The 20,034-nt window shown below is 39.0% G+C and overlaps 1 protein-coding gene across 2 annotated transcripts; it reads right to left on the bottom strand.

Moving 5' to 3' along the window:
- Positions 1–15,385: 15,385 nt before the first annotated feature.
- On the bottom strand, positions 15,386–19,803 carry sox21b (SRY-box transcription factor 21b). 2 transcript variants are annotated; one of them, XM_046053995.1, is made up of 2 exons: positions 19,732–19,803; positions 15,386–17,138 (listed from the first exon to the last, which is right to left on the bottom strand). In XM_046053995.1, the coding sequence occupies exon 2, from the start codon at positions 17,121–17,123 to the stop codon at positions 16,377–16,379; it is 747 nt and encodes a 248-aa protein (XP_045909951.1). In that variant the 5' UTR covers positions 17,124–17,138; positions 19,732–19,803; the 3' UTR covers positions 15,386–16,376. The 2 variants fall into 2 exon arrangements, with proteins under 2 accessions (XP_045909951.1, XP_045909950.1); XM_046053994.1 differs by lacking the exon at positions 19,732–19,803 and adding an exon at positions 17,291–17,412.
- Positions 19,804–20,034: the final 231 nt, after the last annotated feature.

Genomic DNA, 20,034 nt, shown 5'->3' with positions numbered 1-20,034 from the left:
GCATCAGTCTCTAGCATGATGTTTTTTGTTTGTAGTATGTTTTTCATAGTTATGTGCATCATGTGTTGTCACAATGGATGTTATCTTCTTGCTGCAACACAAATCTCTCTTTGGGTATAAATAAGTAACCTAACCGAACCAAACCTATAGTTCCCTCCATTCTATTCTCCGTTGGTTGTGATTCTTACTACTTTTCTCATTTGCCTCTCTCTCCTCACTCTTTCTGTTGCCCACTCTTTTCCTGAAGCTGTTGTGCCATTGTATTCTGTAATACATTTAACTGAGTTAATTAAAGGTCTTAGATGTTTTCATATTTTAGCTGACTAATGCGAATACAAATATTGTTAATACAAATGTTTTAATCTTTTTTCCTTTGTGTTTTATTTTTCTGCCTTTGTGAAGCACTTTATAATATGGATTCTGAAAAGTTCTTTACAAATAAAGATTGTTATTATATTATAAATGCCACATTTTTACATGATAAACAACTACAACATATGTGTGTTACAACGATCATACCTGTAAAACGTCCAATAATAGCCAGGCATGTATTTATTTTAATTGTGTAGCACAGATTTATATAGAGAGGCTATTGTTTGAGACAGGTGCTTATGTTTAGGTGTTTATGTACCCTACGTATATTACCCCCATTAAATCATGTGATTTTAGTCTCAAGAGAGCCATGCTAAACCAATAGTAAATGTTCTGTTGACTAGATTTAGTTATATAAATAAACACACAGGAGCTTAGTTGTCCCAGATTACCCAAATTCACCGTACTTGTATACTTGTGACTACAATCATGTTAATCATTTGCTCTGTGTTTTCATCAGAAGTTGTTTCATGTTGATTTTACCATATGGGCATGATTTGTTTGTTGCTGTCAGCTAAATGTGGTTTGAGTTTTATATATTCGAGCTTTGTTCAGAAAGTCATGATGGTTCATTAAAAACCCCTGATGCTGAGATATGTCTCTTTAACCTAACCACTAACGCATCACAGTGGCCTAGCATGTGACAGCTGCTAGTGTAAATTGTAGTATTCAGAGTTAAGGGGAGTTTGTATTCCACCACACCAAAGAAAAAGTTAGTGTTTTTCATGAAAGATATAAATTGATTAGCCATACTGCATGCATACCATAACTGAGGTAAACTTACAATCCCGCCCATAATCATTTCTGGAGTACTTTCATTACTGATAATGGTGTTCATTAGAGTAATACTACAGGCAAATAAAACCATTATTTTCCAAGTATTTCCATACTGTCTGTTTGCCTGCTTACATCCTTGTGACGGAAAGGCAAGAGCAGTCACCCCACCTGGATCCGAACCCAGGTCTACAGGGTACCAAAGATGACTTGACTGATTGTAACAGTCAGTCAAGTCAGAGCCAGGCTCATTGGTATGGCAGTCACAGCACTTACTCAACGGTGGTCACAATCCTTTATATCAAAATATTACATTTCAGATATTCAGCATATGATTTCACTGTGGTAGATACAACAATCAAGCTTTGTATTAAAATCCTAAATCTAAACATAACAATACAAAACATTTGGAAACATGTGTCTATAGAAATTATTTCACATTTATTTCACTAAACAAGTCTGCCAGCATGTAAATTGAGAGGCAAATAAACATCAGGCTCAGATTGTTTGATACCAATATTCCAGTGATTTCATTGTTGTTCATCACAGTCACGGCTTGTCATGTGAAGGAAAATTTGATGTTTTGCATCCAAATAGCAGAATCCATTATTACACAATAAATAAACATTACATCACATTAAAGACAAGATAAAATAAAAATTAAAAAACATACCTAAAAGGTTTAGCAAACTAATTTACTGAAATGATGATAGTAAATACAAGCAAATGGGCATAGACATAAATTAGCACCTTTAGTACAAACTCACACAGCTCAGTTTTTGAATTTAAGATTGCGGTGTTCGTCATGTTTAAAAAATACAAAAAATAAAACAGAACAGAAGCAGAATTGGGTGATTGTTTTAACCATTAAGATCTCATTAAGTTGTCATTTACAGTGATGTTATACGTCATTGTAAATGACAACTCAAGAACCATCGCTCAATGATCTTTCTAGTTTACATTAAGGTAATAATAATTTACGATTCATCACAGTTTTTCAGTTTTGCAATTTAGTAAGTTATTCAAAATGGCAAGACTTAAAATAAAACTGAATTGAATCTAATTGACCTTTATTGAAAATGCAGTGTGAACTGCTGAAAAGCAGCTGCATAAATGTAATGTTAAATTCTCTGAACAAAATTCTTCTTCTTCTTCATTCAGATACTGTATATTGTTTCCATTATTTTAACTGGCTAAGGGAAATTTCTTCTACCCTCCTGAAAAATGTGTAAATAAACAGAATCCATTATTCCCACTGAAACACAGGATGGTGCCAGAGAGCCATGGAGAAACATGCCTCTATACTGTGTACTATAATGGTATGCAATACAGGACTGTGTGAGTGAAAAATACTTTTAATAATAAAAGGATGGTGGGCTTTGATTTGAATTTTAAAAAATAATCTGCTGATTGGTTTAAGATAGCATAGGAATACTTTCAACATATTTTTATGATTACCTGTGGAGATTCTGAGGACATGTATTACACAAAACAAAGGAAAAGTGTCAGATTTTGAATTGCATAAAACTTAATTATATAACTTATTGCATCTATTCACTGTCCATTTGTCTTTTCCCTTTTCCCTTTTCAGGTTCAACATAAGGATGCAAAATAGTCCATAATGCATCTTTGAAGCAGGACAAATGAAACTATTCTGTTAATAGTCTTTCAAAGTGAATCACATATTGAGGTGATTATTCATTTGTGAAATGATCTACTTGTTACCATGTGGACGGAGAAATGCATCCATTTACTTGACAGCTTTGAGAATATTGCACTTAACACTTAACCCACTCTGCATATGTTTTATTGAATTATGTGTTGGCTAAATAATAGGAGACCTTTTACATTTTCAATGGAGGCCACTTCAGTTACATTTACACAGAACAGAGCCCAGTGTGCTAGAAACTGTTTAAAAGCAACCGATTCACATGTTTTTGCTTGTTTTTATTAAGTATTATTTCATTAATGATGTATAATGTGAGGAGACACTTGACAATCCCTGCTGGAGCTTTTGGGTTTCTTCTCCATATTCATGTAAGGTTTTTTTTGTTGTTTTTGAAATGAGCACATATCAGATCTTAAGTAGTTTTACTCTTGGGAAAGTTTTTATTAAAGGGAGGAGAATGGAGTCAATGTTGTTGTGGTGCAAAGGAAATAAATTACTACAAAACGAACAGGTAAGATGAAACAAAAAATAACTTCAAAACAAGAGCTACCTGAAGTTCATTTTAAGTTTAAAAACAGGACAGACCATGTGATCACCGGTAAATTGCATAATGTCATGAAAGCTCTCTAACTAACTAATTCATTAATTAACAAAAATACCTCTTACTAACCAATGCTTGTAATTATTCCAATACTGAGATAACAAAAAAGAAATCTTGCATTTTGAAACATTTTGGCATTCCAGTTCTTAAGAACCTCTTCAAATCCACATCCCTGTAAATTATTCTATTCTATTCAAAAACACAAAATCCACTTTGTCTGGTTAAAACCGCTTTTTAACATTGCATTACATTTGTAACATTTGTAGCACACTTTATATATACCCCAGTTTATTTTCCAAAACAACACTGTGTAAATCTCCCACAGAAGTCTCATATTTATTTTGTGGTGTTTCATTTATGTTCTTTGTCTGATATTATGTGTACATTTGTATTGTATTTTTAAGAATGACCTTTTTTCCTTTTTGTACATGCAACCACAAATGTCAAGAATCAGGTCTATATAAAAAGGTGATATGAAAATATAGTAGTTGTGGTAGCTGTAGCAGTATGCCTACTTTTATATCCACTATGACAGTATATTCTGGTGGAAGAGAAAGCGTGATATGGTTCAGACAGAAATGGGGATGCAGTATCTGTAGACAATAGCAGGGGGGCAGTGTTGCTGTTTCTGGTGGCCTGGGTTCACTGGAATGACTCGCCCTAACAGTTTGCATTTCCGTCAGGATGCTCCAAGAAATATGCCATGAAATAGTCTAGGATTGGACATCTTTGTACTTTAACTGTCACCATTTCAAATCTCAACCATGCCATGCAGTGAGTGACAGTATATACAGTGGGCTGGGTGGTATGCAGTCGTATGAAATGACTAGCCTGTATAGAGTTTTAATCCTCTTTAAGACTCCAATCTATCTCCAAATTAATATCTAGGGGCCACATATCCCTCTGCACTAGTTTGTTCTCTGTATAACCCACTTCTCTTGCAAACCGATCAAATTATTCACTGGAAAATAAGATTAATAGTTATGCTTCGAAACATGCTTGAGGTCAATTATTTGGGAGATTCCAATGATATAGTCATTACACTGTAAAGGCAATTCAAGGACAAGCAGCATGAAGAACTGTGTTGTAGATTAATTGCCATTAAAGGTCAACGTGCGTTCAAATTGATGAAGATGCTATCCATTTTCATCAGTATGAAGTGCACAGTATATGGGAAACCTATAATGCTCATTACACGCATTGAAATGAGTCTGTCCTAATTACTAATCAGTCTCTTGTACCATTAGAGATGGAAATTAGAAATACAAAACAGACCCCTGGGTGTCATTAACTCAGAATATATTAGAGTTTCCTTTTATACTTGTTGAAACTTTGTCAAATATTATAATATTTCAAAGGCAGGAGTCTCATTTTTTATACTTACAAACTAAAATCCCAGGAAGTGTGTAACTCTAAATAACACTTGCTTGTGATTATAACAGAGTAGTGTGGTATATTTTTGTTTAACTGGCTTCTAAAAAACAAAACTATACTGTTTATTTTGCTATGCCCCAATCAGAATATTGGCTAGACCCTTCAGTGATTCTTTCTTCAGTGATTCCCGCCCACCTCTCTGGCAGCTTACCGATTTACATTTGAGCATAATGCAAGCATTAGAGGAGGCACAAGGCAGCCCTGATAAGTTACAAAGTGCTCCAGGGGTAAACCTCGTAAGAGAGGGTTTGGAGTTATTTACAGCGTTCAAATCCTTCAAAAAATTCATGTCTGGAGGATGAGATTGGTTTTGCAGTTGATGCTTTGCACACAAAGCAAACACAATGCGTACGGAGGGTGTTTAGCTGTAAATGACCAGATGACATTAATTCTAATTGACTGATCTCATCCCATGCTTAGGACCAGTGTGTATGATACTGCTCAGGACACAAGGGTCCTGTCAAGGCACAATGTTATACACAAAGCAACAAAACAGAAACACTAAGATTGGCTTAAGAAACGTGGAACACAGAAGACTAAAAATGATTTTTAAATGCAATTTAATTTTCAATGAAGTAATACTTAAGTTGTATGGCATTTTCTATTCAAAGATATGTGTTGATTGTGCAGTTCTCATAATAAGAGTGCTCAAAATTTGCAAAGCCATTACAAAGGAGGTTAAAGGCAGGAATTCCTTCTTATCAGAAATGCTCTCTGTACAGTTGTTCCATTTGAAATGCATTTAATTGCAAATAGAAAAGAAGAGAGAGAAAGCCAACAATGCAAGGGTCTGAAGCATTTTTGTCGTCTGCTTTGAGTGAGCGTATTCAAATCTAAGCGGGCAGACAATGAAGGAAAGGAATCGTGCTCTGAATAGCCTCTCTCTCTCTCCTTTTCATTCCCAAGCCAATTCACAGCCTTCTTCTTCTCTGCTGTTAGGGGCGGGCTTTCCACAGCTCAAACTTCCTCGCCACTGTAAAACAACACATCCATCTGATAGCACGGCAGTATTCATCATGTTCTTGTGAGAGACCTGTGTGTGAGTCTGGGGTCCTCTGTGAATACTGTCTATGACAATCTTCATGACATATTTGGAGGCCATGTTGGGCTTTCTCAGAACTCTTCACCCACTTGTTTGACAAGGATGCCGCACCTCGCTTGCATCAGCCTTTGCCAGGCCTTTCGTCTATAGCCATGGCCAAGCCTTGACCCGGGATCCCTCTCCCCACTCGTTCCACTGAGGGGAGGAGTATCTGGGGATCATGGGGCACAAAGTGCTTGAAGCCTGTGCCTTTGTTGGGGCAAGCTGGGAGAGAACACCCCCAGCAGATATGCTGACAGTCTCATGGGAGCAGGAGAAGAAGTTGAAGCAAGAAAGTGCACCCTTCAAACTTTCCAGTGCAGTGCTAGGAATTCTATTTTTTCTCAACAAAGATTTATACATATTTATACAAGCCCAAATACTGATAGGAAGGTGGCAGAAAAAAAATCTTGGAATTGCAGAGGTAAACTATATGTAAATGCCATAAAGTAATAGACTTGTAGTGCAAATCACACCATTTTATCTTTAATTTTGCTTTCGTGCCCTCCCCACTCCCTCCCCCCCATCCTCTTTCCTCTGGCTTAAAGGTGCATCAGAGATATGCATTTAAGCATATTCAGAACACGGGGCGTGAAATTAAATGTGTGGCAGAGTGAGAAAAATATACAGACGCTGGAGATGCCTTAAAAATAGTCATTTATGCAGATGGAGAGGAGTGAAATCATTTGCAATGGGATGACCCTCTCTCCAAGCATTTCTCCCCTCACTGTTCTTCCCTAATCTTGCACTGTATCTTCATTTTTCATTGAACTCGCCAGTTTGCTGCTAAGCAGCCTTCTAGATAAGGCAAAGTGCTAAAAGGAGACGACAGAAGGAGCTCAGTGGGCCCGTTTCTATTGCACTTTCACCCAAGGCAATGGGCAGAATTTAACGGATTCCTTCCAACATATGTTTTTGCCAGATAAGTAAACAGTGTGTGTCGGAAATGAAAAAAAAGCATTTGCAATTTAATGACATTACAGCTCCCAGCTTAGCCCGCCGTGCTGCGAGGCGAGGAGCAGAGAAAGGGGAGAGCGGAAGAATGGAACCGGGTGTCATCAATGTTTTTTTTCTTCTTTTTCCTTGCAAGAAGCAGCACTGAATTCTTCTTATTCTTTTCAAACCCCTTCCCTTCTCCATCCCTTCCTGGTATTTTGTTCTCTTCCCATAGTTTCCTCGCCTTTGTCAGAATGAAATTATCTATTATTTTATTCAGAAAACTTGCCATCCCCTGCCATTCTACCCTCTCCAGCATCTGATTCTCTCAGATTTTCTGAGCTAAAAACACACACATCTACCCATGAGGGCCATGAGTGAGCGGGAGCTCTCTCTCCCTACATTCCCCTCACCCCCACCTTACCCTCCTTTGTCTGGCTTCATCAAAGTGCAATAGATGCTTGGCACAACGAAGAAGAGCAAGCCTCCATGTTGTCATAACGTTCAGATCTAATGTGAGGACCAGCAGAAGATGATGAGTTGGAGAGAGAAACACCTCAGTCTGTATTTCAGTGGCAGTAAATGATCCATCCATCCTATGTGAAACTCAGTGATTTTTCTCTTTTCTCCCTGCTGGCTGTCAGGCAGCGGCCTTATTATAGAAGGCTAATTGTGCAGGAAAGCAGATTATGAGAGGGGTAGGATGTACTCCTTGACCATGTGCTAATGTGATGACAAGTTTGGGGACCCTCTAAGCAAAAGGCGTCGCACGCCACAGCACTTTTGGCACTGGCTATAATCTGCCTTTGGTATTAACTCAGCAAACCGCCTTGTTTGAGTATGGATCAATCGCTCGCTCATTATTTTTACAAGAAAGCTTTATATTCAAGGCGCTTTCCTGGTGTTGATCTCTCATTAACCATGCTATGTAAATGCACTGGCAATCCCTGTGTAAGGGATACGTCACCCCAGGGCCTAGGCTTGCAGAAGCATGTTAAGGAAAAGAAGGGGCAGGAAATTTGGGTCAGTTGCCTTAGCCAAAACTTGAATTTCAGGTTTTGCTTAAAGCCCCCTGCTCAGCTTTTCTCTTTTAATGTGTTTTTGTTTGGTGATGTTATGTTTTAAATGTCAGCCCTGGAGCTGTCCAGCAATTTAGGAGGCACAAAAAGCCCTGTCTCAGTATCACTTCCAAGTGTTCATGTTACCTCTGTAATGCTGCTGGCTGCAACATTACACACACTCTATTCACCCATGGTCTTTTATCACCTCTGAGTGTATTGACTGTACAGGTAAAAGGTTAGATAGGGTCAGAATGGGGTGATAATATTACAGGAAAAACAGAAATGCCTGATTCACCATGTTGAGTGGCGTTAAGGAGTTATTAGCTGTGTGCTACTAAACTAACTTATTTATCTGAGCAGAAAGGACCTGACATGTGACACTGGCTCTTGAATCTGCATGAACTGAATTAGCTGTCAAGATGCATTGTGCATCAAATTAAGAGGCGACTATTTCAACTTGTTTACTCATTTCTCAGATACACATACAAACATCCAACAATTGATGGCGCTCAGAAATCTGTTTGCCTGACAAGAGATCATGATGCACGTGGTATGAGAAATAGAGGATTCTGCCATATTTGGCTTCACTCTGCACCGGCATGGTGAATGACGCAACAGGAAAATGAACCTGACAGCACTAGGCAACGGCTTGGCATTTCTTTTGCGCCCTACATACATAAATCTCTTATTATTGCTCTGCGTTAGCTATGTATATTTTTACACCTGTCTGCACTAATATCAAAGTGTAGAGGTTTGCTTTTAGACATTCAAGTTCATTTGTGTCTCTTGTAACAGTTTGTTTGGGTGCCGTCTCTTTGAGGGGGGGAAAAAATGCTGCTATTCCCAGGTTTCATTCTATTTTGAAAAGGACTGTCAAAGGGCACTGTTTCACTTGACCCATTTTGTATTTCATACAGATAATTTCAGTGTACTCAAATCAAAATAGTGAAAGTTCCATACCTTTCCATGGATCTGTCATACGTAGCCACAGTTCAACCTAATATGCTTCTGTTCTTTATTTTTAACATACTTTTAATTACCATTGGTAACGTAAGCATTTTGCTTTGCCGAAGACGAGGCTGAATAAAACGATGTATCTTACATGAAGGAAATAAAGAAAAACATTTAGAGAGGACCTCTTAGTGGCTCAAAAGAGATAGACAAAGATGTCAGTCTGTCAGCAGGTATTAGCCTTGTAACATTTTTGTTAGAAGCACGGAGTGAGAGTGAAGGCCAGACTTTTGATTGCTTTCCCTGTTTCACATGGTTTTATGGATCCCTTTTCTTCCCACACACAAGCAAACAAAGCAAGTATAAATTCAATGTTTAAAAGTCATTACCTTTAACGTAACCCTTTCTAGGGTAAAAGAACGTGGAAAAATATTCCACAACACAATATGACTAGGCACAGTGTGATGATGAGGCTAAAGAGTACGAGACGTCTGAAGGGCCCCTGCATGTATCTGGCAGGACCATTCATAATAGATTTGTTCTGAGGACCTTAACATGACTTCCCAATCAAGGTATGAAGTCATGCTCCTTCATCAGTATAACTAATGGCACGTTTCATGAACCAGCCATGTTTTGAGATTAAAGATGTGTTTTGCAAGTGTTGGATTTTCTGCTGAATATGATAAGGTGCCCTTACAAATGATTGCTTTGCTGTCTTCGAGGTACATACGCTTGCATTCTTTATATTGTCATTACTGAAGGCATCTATATGGTTGTTCCAGTGCATTACACCATGGCTGCAGACTGCAACTGTGTGTGTGAAAAAAAATAAAAATCGGACAGCTACAGACTTGAGATCAGTGTCAGCTCTATTAAACACCACCACACCGGACACTATAAGATTCAATAACATAAAAAGCTACAAAGAAAACACATTTACTCTTTAACCGAAGAGTATTGCAAGCCAGTGATAGAGACAAAATCCAAGTTCCCATCCACTGAAAACATTCTTCAGTATTCCAACATTTCAGTACACAAAGATTAGGTATGGAGCGACATATAATTTGGCAATGATCTATTTTGCCACTGTTAATTACAACAAATCTGCAGAATTTGACTGCTAAACCACGATATCACAATACAGAGTGTGAATCCCAAATCAAGCTTTGCACACCATAATCCTGTTAAAATGTAATAAATAATCCCTGTGAATTAATGTTGGCAATATTTCATTTTAATAAGTTCTTGTAAAATCGAGAGAGGGAAAATTGATGGCATTACAGCTCACTCACTTCGAGTGTGGTTGTGAGTGTGCAGGAGGAAATCATTCCTTCTCATTAAAGGTGCAATCTTTGAGCCCCCCAGATCTTTGTTGTAATAACTGGGGAAAATAATCTCTTTTATTGATAGGCACATGTAGCAGAAAGTATGCCAACTGACAGGTACTTATCTTTCGCCTGTGTCCTGTGGTATAGAAAGATATAATTCTTTGTGACTGCTCCTCGGGGCATCAGCTCTTCAACTTCATTATTTCTACTTATGATAGATATATTTTTCCTTGAAAACCTGAGAATTAATATGAGAGCCAGCAATCTCTGCCAGCGGTCATTTGGAAATGGAACAAAAAATGTCATGTCAGTTTAAAGAACATTTTTTAAGGCTGCTCACTGACATTATTCTAATTTACTGATGGATTCACAGAATAATCCCATGCCTCATGTTTTGGGTTATTAATTTAATGATTTCAGTGACTCCCTAGCAGCTATACAATCTTTTGAAAAAGTCTAATCACGTCAATCATGTCAAAAATTCAATTGTGTCACCCCCACAACATTTGCTCTTCTTTTTTTAGTATAAATATGTGTACTTGTCTATAGTGTTCTCATATTAGATTGGATATTTTCAAGCCAATCTTTGTAATGTCTGAACATGGCTTGTAAAATAATGCCCCTTCTTATAATATTCTAAATGAATATGGAGTTATTAGTGCAGTGAGTTCCTTTAGACAGCAGTGGGAGCTTTAGAGTCAGACTATTGACAGCAGAGTCTGTTTTCCACTTTTCATATTAAAACTGACTCAGATACAGCATGCTCATGTGGGTCTTCATAGCGGACCTGAAAATTGTTCATTTTATGTGATCAGACTATTTAGAGATGATGGTTAAAATCTATTTCAGAAATTCTCAAGTGTGTGTGTGTGTTTGGGGGGAGGGGGAGGGGGAGGGGGGCATGGATAAAACAACTAGACGTCAACAATCTGATGAGGAAAGTCAACCCTTGGCTTTTGACATTGGTTTTAGGCTTTACTACCACATTGTTTGGGGATCCACAGATCCCACTGCCATAAGTACAAAAATAATATTTAAGATTGCAAAATCAATTTTTTGTCCTTTAAAACGGTATGTACTGTATGTTATCCTTTATTGACATTAACTAATTATCTCGAGTCGATTAGATGCCAGAGAGGTATAACTCCTTAGACCACTTGTAAAAAAAAATATTATAAAACTCCAACAATAGAAATCCAAAATAGACTACTGACAAGTGTGTTTGTGCACACACCTATTTGGGATTTGGGAGGGGGAGTGCTACGCGAAAAGTATTGATGGGGAGCATCTATATGTATATATATAACTATATATAAGAAAACAAGTGCTGGGGTCCCTGAGACCCTGAAGAGACCTAACATGTATTTTTTTTGCAGCAGACAAACATGTCATTTAAAAAAGAAAACATCTGAAAATTAAGTTGATAAAGCAATGTTATGCATGTTTTTTTTAGCTGTAAAGAAAGCCACATCAGCAGTGTGGCCCGCATGCTTCCACATTGGAATGCATCAAAATATCATTACATCAGCTGCATTGAGGGTATTAAAATTAAAGAAATATTTGACTGATAAAAGAAGTGTCCTAAATACATTTAGTAATAAATTGGGCTATGGTCTTGTTGCTAATGTTAATGCCAGACGATCTGGTGGACACTATGAGGGCAGCTCAGTCGCCTCACCTGCAAAACTCATGATTACCTTAACTACCCCCAAACCCATCACTCCACCTCACCTCCACCTACCTGCCCCAAACCTAATTCAAGCGTTCCCTCTCTGAACTCCAGCAGGGGTCCATCGACTTATTGCATTATGTACTATTAAACAAACTTGGACTTCTTAAGAGCAGAGTTAGACTTCAGAGGCTGTGTGGCATGTTTATAGGGATGGACTGTATAGTATACACAGATTTCTCATTTCTCTCGGTGACCTTGGGCACAGTGACATGTACGGTTTTGAGGCTTTGATTTGCCACGTTGAGGTGTTGCGGTAAAGGTGCAATGCAAGATAATTTTGGCATTTTTTCCCTCCTGGGAGCATAGAGAAGTAAGAAATACAGCAGTTCATACTCCGGAGATTACAGGTAATATGGCACACAACCTTCATAAACATTCTTGACCCAGCCTGATGATGGAGATATTGCTCCAGGAGAGACTTTTCACACTTTGATTTGCCTAAAATGAGATGGAGAAGTCAGTGATCAGACTCTTTGAGGTTCCTCACAGAGAAGCCAGCACTGGCTGTATATCTCTCAGCGTTGCACACATGCTATGACAACCAGGTGAGCAAGAAGCAGACTCCTGCAAACAAATAGAGAAAAATATCCTCAAAGAGATGATATTGATGTATTATTCATGTCAGAAAAAAAAATACTAAAATGATCCATCTCAAGTCATTGAAGCCAGGTGATAATCCATGCTTGTGGGGGCAGCCCTGGGCGAATTAGGGATGAGGAAACCATTGTACATCCCTCTAAGGTCAATATGGTTGAACCTGGTGATACATATGTATGTTAATTTGCCTAATCTCACTTCTACAAATGTCTTACAGGCACATAAAGGGTTTAACACTAAGACATAATGATATCAGGGCATCAGATGGGGGGCTTATGAAAACATGAGGCAGCCATAGCTTTAAATCTTTGTATCGGCTGTCAATATAGCCACAGTTCGTCTTTGTTTATCTACAATATTCTTATAGCACACATAATATTGGGAAAGTGATATTGGGCATTTTATTTGCACATTCAACTATTTAAACAATATGAATTAAGGTTTAATTAAAACCACTTAACAGTGTTACCATTTCAGAACCGAACTTGCCTGTTTGTTCTGAATTAAACTTCCATGAATAAAATATGCAACAACTGCTTCAGCAGGTGGACCAGCCTTTATCTCAACACTCTTACTAAATCTACTAAATATATATATACTCTCTATCTTCAACACTCTCAAAATGCCACGGTAAAGGCTTTGTAACTGACGCAGGGCTGCTACCACAGCCCCTTAAGTAGTCTGAATAAGTGTGTTAAATGAAATAAAGTCTTAATTTAATCAGAACAACCACTTGAGTTTATCCAGTTTTTGGCCAAGTGATCACATTGCACAGCAACTTCACAGCTTTTCATATCAAGATGCTAATGGCCATGCAGCAATTTATTCCCATCAGTTCAGCCACATAAAACTTTTTTTTTTACTTTATTGTATAAGATGAGACAACAAAAGCCAAACATGACTTCTGTTTAGGGTATTCATTTGATTTGGTTTTAATAAAATATTTTCTATGATAATCACAAAATGACGTTAGCTATAATGGTATCCTGGGAAACATGTTTTTATTTCCCCTCATTTATGGAGAATCTTGGAATCAAGAGTGAAAGACATTTTGTAAGAAAAAGTTTTCTCCCACTTATTTCCATAGTTGCATCTCCACCTTTCCCATTCAGTTCCCGTCTTCAGAGAAAAAAACACAGGCTATCTATTCAAAAGGCATTTAGTCCATTTCTTTCTTGGCCGGTAAACCTATTCATCAATTGTTCTGGCTTGTAGATTGCATTCTAATGCTAATCTGGCGTGTTAAATATCTTTTTGTTCCCCTTTCACCGTTTTGTCATTCAGTTTATCCAGTTTTGGCCACCCATTTTATTTATTTATGCGCCTGCTTCTATTCATGCGCTCATGTATTTTTTATTATGTTGTTTCACTGTCATGCAGTGTCAACTCACTCTATTCAATGTGGGCTACTTGAAGGGCTTGGGGGGACAAAGCGTGTACACATTGCAGTGCTATTCACTCCGGCCAGCTGGATCGGCTGAAAAAAACCTTGTGAAAAGAAATCCTCCACAACGGACACAGAAGAAGTGCACAATGCTAACAGTTTTCCAAATACCACTGATTGCTTTCATCACAATGAGGGAAAGCAGCCGCTTTTGCTGAGCTCCACTTCAACAAACAACACTCTCACAAAACCTCCCAACCCACGTTTTGTTCCCAGACAAAACCTCCTCGACCGTCTAAACGCTCCCAGAGTTGGGAAAAAAAGTTCTTTCAGCATTCTTCCCTTTTTCCTCAAGAAAAAATATAATAAAAAGGCCAAAGAAAGAGAAAGAAATGGCCACTGAACTCATAATGCAAGTTCTTTTACTGACTTAACGACCTTCTCTGTATTTTGATCAGACAGCTACTAGCTTGCCCTTTCATGACACCTAAAATCATTTAGAAATTACATCTATACGCCTTGTTATTTAAATTACACATTATTCTAATCTATTTCATTTTTTGGCAAAAATAACAACCATAGCACTGTTAATAATAAAAAACATGAAATTTAAAAAAAAGGTACAGGCCTGACCTCAAAGTCACTCAGAACCAACAAAATCTGGTGTCACAAATCACGGGAATTTTCCTTTGAATGTGCTGAGTGTAAATGCCACCAGTTTCAAGACTGTACACGAAAACACAAGGTCACTTGGCCCGTTATTTTCGAGGCCAAGAAGGAAGTTCCGTGGAGAGGAGTGATCGGGGTGTTACAATGGAGAACATAGTGGTGAAAGAGTTTAATTAACCGTGACGGAGATAATTATCCCTGGACTGTCCAAATTAGTTTTGCATAATCGCCCTGATCCTTATGAATTAATCTCTCAGTATGGCATAGGAGGGGCAGTTTGCTTAAATAACATACATTACACGTTAGAGATCTAGTATCAATTAACATTTTGTCCACCCAATAACATACACACACCCTACACACACCGCACTGTAGTGCACGTGAGAGCATACACCCTTAAGACAGTGTGTCCCTTTTCATTTACACTATATTAAATGCACTTTTCTTTTTAAACTTGGGAGCGCACACACTCGGCTCAGTTGTTTTAAAAAGCCTCAAAGACATGCCAATGCTGCGGCCTAAAAGCTGTTCCCTTTTTTGTCCCCTGCATGGGAAAAGAAAGCTCAGAGTACCACACAGTTTTATCTTCTTTCCTATTCACGATTAAAATTGTGATAAATAAGGTTTTGGCTCTTGATTACAATGGGCTGATTTAGATTTCCCCCAGTGGTGCCATTCAAAGCGCGGACAAAAGCGGCCTTTGGAGGATACCTTACACTTCACCTGGACTGAGGAGCAGGAAAGGAAAAAGATAACAATCTTGTTCATCTCATCAAGAACTGCAGCCGCGATTCCCTTCCGTTTAATCCGAATACGCTTTATTGTAGTCCTTTGCTCAACAAGTGAACAGTAGCAATAGATTGAAGTACATAACGGAGGTTAAAGAAAACACAAAACATACAAATTCCATAAGAGTTAGTTAAAAACGTTTTTTTTCTGCTGCACATGATAGGAGGAGTGGGAGGGTGAGGGATCAACAAATGATAAAACCCCGTGAATAAACTTCTGCATTTAAACTGAAACTTGTTTTTACTGCTGGGAGGGAAAATACGGTTTGATGAAACAAACCCCGAAAGTTGCAAAGTACTGAAATTGAACATCACCTTCAAAATAAATTACATCCTCTACGTTTCATGTGCAAATATTACAGAACTAGTCTTGTCCTTTTTAAAATTGCCTGGGTCACCATAGATTCCACTAAACAATAAATATTACAGACATCTATAAAACGGTTTAAAAACTCAAAATATACACCGGATTTCTAGGGAAATACGTAGGTTCCTGGCCCTATCTCAAACACTAAGCCTATAACGGCAAATAAACTAGAATCATTTTTATCTGTACACATTTACAGTCAGTTCAAGAGGGGAGAAATGTTGAGACAGTAGCCTAATTCTGTTATTAATATGCTCTTTGTATATGCTGCCCTTGATTCCAACAGGTGCAAGATAGAAATCGAATAGTGTACCTTTCAAAAGTGGTTTTCACAAGAGCAAACTACTCGGATACCCTTTTCCTCTCAAATTTGTGCATTTCCGCCATCCTTTAGTCCTTTCCCTCTGGGCTGTGAGAGGTGATGGCTGAGTAATAATAGATTAGAGAGTTCTCTAAATAAGCATTACCTTAGATAAAGGTATTAATCAATATACATACACATGTGATATCTGAGACGACGAGCACTTCATCACATGTACAAGTTTGTGCATGCATAATAAAACTCTTGCATGAATAGCTTTTTTTGTTTTTGTTTTCACATTTCATTTTCGTATTAGTCCAAAGTGGGCCTATCATAATGCTGCCGCATATGCAGGGTATGGTTCAAGTTGAGGTTTTCCCATCCCGGGGAGCAGGATGTATGCTAAGGGCGGCTGGAGTCCTGCTGAGGGCCAGCCAGTACAGTTACAAGGGATCATGTAGCCTGGGTTTCCCGGGGACGGATGTGAGTGAGTGTGGGCGTGCGTCCCGCCACCTACACCGCCAGTCCCGGTGAAAGCCGTGGCGCCTCCCGGCGGGTAGCCCAACGGGGACGCGTATGGAAAAGAAGGTGGGGAAAGCTCAGTCATCTTGGATCCTAGGTCGAAAAAGGAATAGGGGTTCGTAGACATGGCCGGGTTGAAGAATACCCTCGCCGCTGCGGCCGCTGCAGCCGCTGCTGCCTTATCAGGGTTTCCCATGATGGACTCGGAAAGTGCTCCTGCAGAAAGCCCGTTAACTTTGAGTGCGTCGTGCTCCCCGAGATTGTATGGCACAGGGAAAGAAAACTTATCTTTTTTCATCAGAGTCTTGGGCTTCCGCCTCGGTCTGTATTTATAGTCTGGGTGTTCCTTCATGTGCATCGCTCGCAGTCGTTTGGCTTCGTCAATGAATGGCCTTTTCTCAGACTCGGTGAGAAGTTTCCACTCCGCTCCCAATCGCTTGCTGATCTCGGAGTTGTGCATTTTCGGGTTCTCCTGAGCCATCTTTCTGCGCTGGGCTCTGGACCAAACCATGAAAGCATTCATCGGGCGTTTAACGTGATCCATTGGTTTAGACATGTTGGCACAAACTCTCTGGAAAAAGAATATGTAAGGGGAAAAAATAAGCATTAGTAGCCTATAAATATCTTGCTAAATCACACACAGGACTCCTTTAAAAGTTTAACAATTACAGTTACATTTATTTTAAGATCACAACTGCAGCTCGTGTTGTTTTGGCTACTTACCTAAGACTTCAGTTCTTCATCCCACCGTTGAGGATCTTCCGTAAAGTACAAGTGGCAGCGTCCTTATGAGTGCTCAACTTATGTTTTCTGCTTCATATTGGCATCCATTAGTGATACGCCTTTAGCAAAGAGGAGAGGTAAAAAAAAAAAAGTACGCTGTCTTGTTTTCCTCGTGTCGCCGGAGACTGTCAACCACCACTCAGCTGCAGCGTTTACGCAAGTGAATGAGAACTCCCGCTTGCCCCATGTGAAATACAGGATTGTGTGGCAGGTAGTGAAAGTGCCACTGGCGCATGCGCGGTTGTGCCGAACACGCAGACTACTCCTGAAAAAAGCCCACCCTGTTTGAAGGGAAAGCGCGTTTCCTATTATATATATCTTTATTTATTCCATGAGTTTTTTTGTTTTTTTTTTTTATTCAGAGCGGTGACCTCGGTGTTGTTCGGACTCTTTAGCTTCATATTCATTCTATTCATTCCAATGACCAACTTGTCAGGTCGGAATTTAGTTCAATTAAATTAATTAACTTCTTTAGGCTACTTCAGCGAGGGATGTAGCCTACCTGGAATACCTGAGGATGGCAGCGTGTACGAGCCCCTCACTAGCGCACTGACAGATGAAAGTGACAGCAGCACACAGGTGCATGTTGATGAAGTTCAGTCTCAACTTGCATTGAACCGGAGAGCTTAATAAAAAAAAAATACACGCACAAGCTCACCCTTATTTAAAACACGCCTATTCGCCTCTTCCTCTCTGTTTCGTTTGTTTAATTGACAATCAGAACAGCTTGAATCTGCTTGTGTATCACTCCACTTTTCTCACCTTTCATCCTCGCCAGTGTCTCTCCGCCTGCCCCTTCCCTTCCCCATGGGTGGCACTGGCATTGAAAAGTAGTGTGTAAGACGACAAGAGGTAAAGAATGTCTTCTTTAATTTTCTGATATTGTGGCATTTTGTCGTAAATACGCAAATGCCGAGGAGGTCTGAAGTGTTTCTAATCGCGCTTGGTGAAATTAATTACTTTTCTGAAATCCCCCTTTTCACTTTCACTTCAAAGGACTTTCCCAAGGGCAGCGAATCGACAACTGAAATTAGGTTGTCGAATATTCAACTAAGCAATTACAGTTATCTGCAGGACTTGTTGAGTAAATTGCAGGTTTAAGTGGTTTGTTCTCGCACCTTCTCCGTTGTACATAATTATATATGTACAAAAAGAGGAAATAGAGAAGGGCTGTATCGAACAATATTATAAATGACGAATTAGGCTGTAGGTCGAGCGTTTAAATTAGGATATAAATGGATGTCAAATTCAATTCACTAGGCTGTTGTTCTCTTTGAACGGTTACGCCTAATATGAGGGTAGTTTACACAATATATAATGTGGAATTTATATTAGTATTATTGTTATTATTAGTTAATACAAATATTGGACTTATAATTACTTTTTATATAAATAATGTGTCGGCAGATTATTGAACGGATGAAAGTTGAGTGATGACGCTGACCTATCCCAAAGTGATGCGTGATTTACAAGAGACAGCGCCCTTTTTGATTGCTGCATGTTGAGCCTGAGATTTTTTTTTTTTTCTGTTAACAAGGATTAGGGTTGTTTTATTGCAGCGGAGAAATAGCTCACTGAGGGATCGCTCTTTTGTCTCAAGGAAGAAACCTGACAAGGTGAGGATGATGCGCGCCAAGAGGACCAGATGAGAGACAAACCTGCTGCCTAAACTGAGTCGCAGCATCTCTCAACACCGTGCGCCCCTTTTGTCGGCTTGTCATTCACCTCGATAACATTACTGCAATGAAGCGCTCCACTCACTCGGCAGGAGCATGTGCCTCTCATGACACAAACGGGGGAAAATTGCTATGAATTATATGAATAAGTTACGGTGGAAAGTTCTTATCGGGAGTTGACAGTTATAGAGGTGTGCAATTCAGTGTCTGCACACATGCGTGCATTTCAGTGGCCCCCTGGAGATTTCATAGTTTCTTATTTCTCTCTGCAGTTTTTTTATTTTATTATTTAAATTTTATAATTTTGTTTAGGATTGTTTCACAATGTAGAGAAACGCTGCCCTGTTCCTAAAGCATGGTCACTGTTTTTTAATAACATGTGTTGGAGGATTTCAGATTATGGCAGGGCCTAGTTGAGCCTGCATTAATGGGAGCAGGCGCAGCCATCCAGCATGTTTTCACCTGATCAAAATGCCAAGATTCCTTGTATGTATTTCACAAAACAGCCTATTATTTTTTGCATACTGACACAACATTAATTCATTCAATTTAGGAATTTAATGAATATCTGATTTGAAAAAACAAAACAAAAAAAACACCAACAACAACCCAGTCTGTGTTTCCCCCACATCTTTTACCTCTGCCTGGGTCCTGGAAATAACACTTAAATAATTCAAGATGAGTTAGTGAGAGTGGGAGAATTACCTGCCGATAAAGCCCGGGTCCAGCCTCTGAGACGGAGCCAGCACTCCCACCTCACAGCACACTGATGATAAGACTGAAAAGAAAAATATCATGCAAATAGAAGGCAGACAGCAGCAACAACAAGCCCATGGGGACATTTCCCTACCCGGAGAGGAGAGATCGCACACAGTTCACTCTAAAGTGCTAAAGCCATCACTCTGAAATAGGAGCCCCTGGAGGTGCAAGAATCTTCATGATAGCACCAAACAGTTTATTCTGCTCAACACTCCACTAACTCTGGGGAGAAAGCACAACAAATTATAA

The sequence above is a fragment of the Micropterus dolomieu genome, linkage group LG07 (assembly GCF_021292245.1).
Source record: "Micropterus dolomieu isolate WLL.071019.BEF.003 ecotype Adirondacks linkage group LG07, ASM2129224v1, whole genome shotgun sequence".
In the NCBI taxonomy this organism is placed as follows: Eukaryota; Metazoa; Chordata; class Actinopteri; order Centrarchiformes; family Centrarchidae; genus Micropterus; species Micropterus dolomieu.
The sequence above is the reverse complement of the archived record's forward strand: the minus strand, read 5'-3'. Positions and strand labels throughout refer to the sequence as shown.

What these genes read in the sequence shown, in the direction of transcription:
- sox21b (XM_046053995.1), bottom strand. Translation starts at nt 17,123, where the DNA reads ATGTCTAAACCAATGGATCACGTTAAACGCCCGATGAATGCTTTCATG.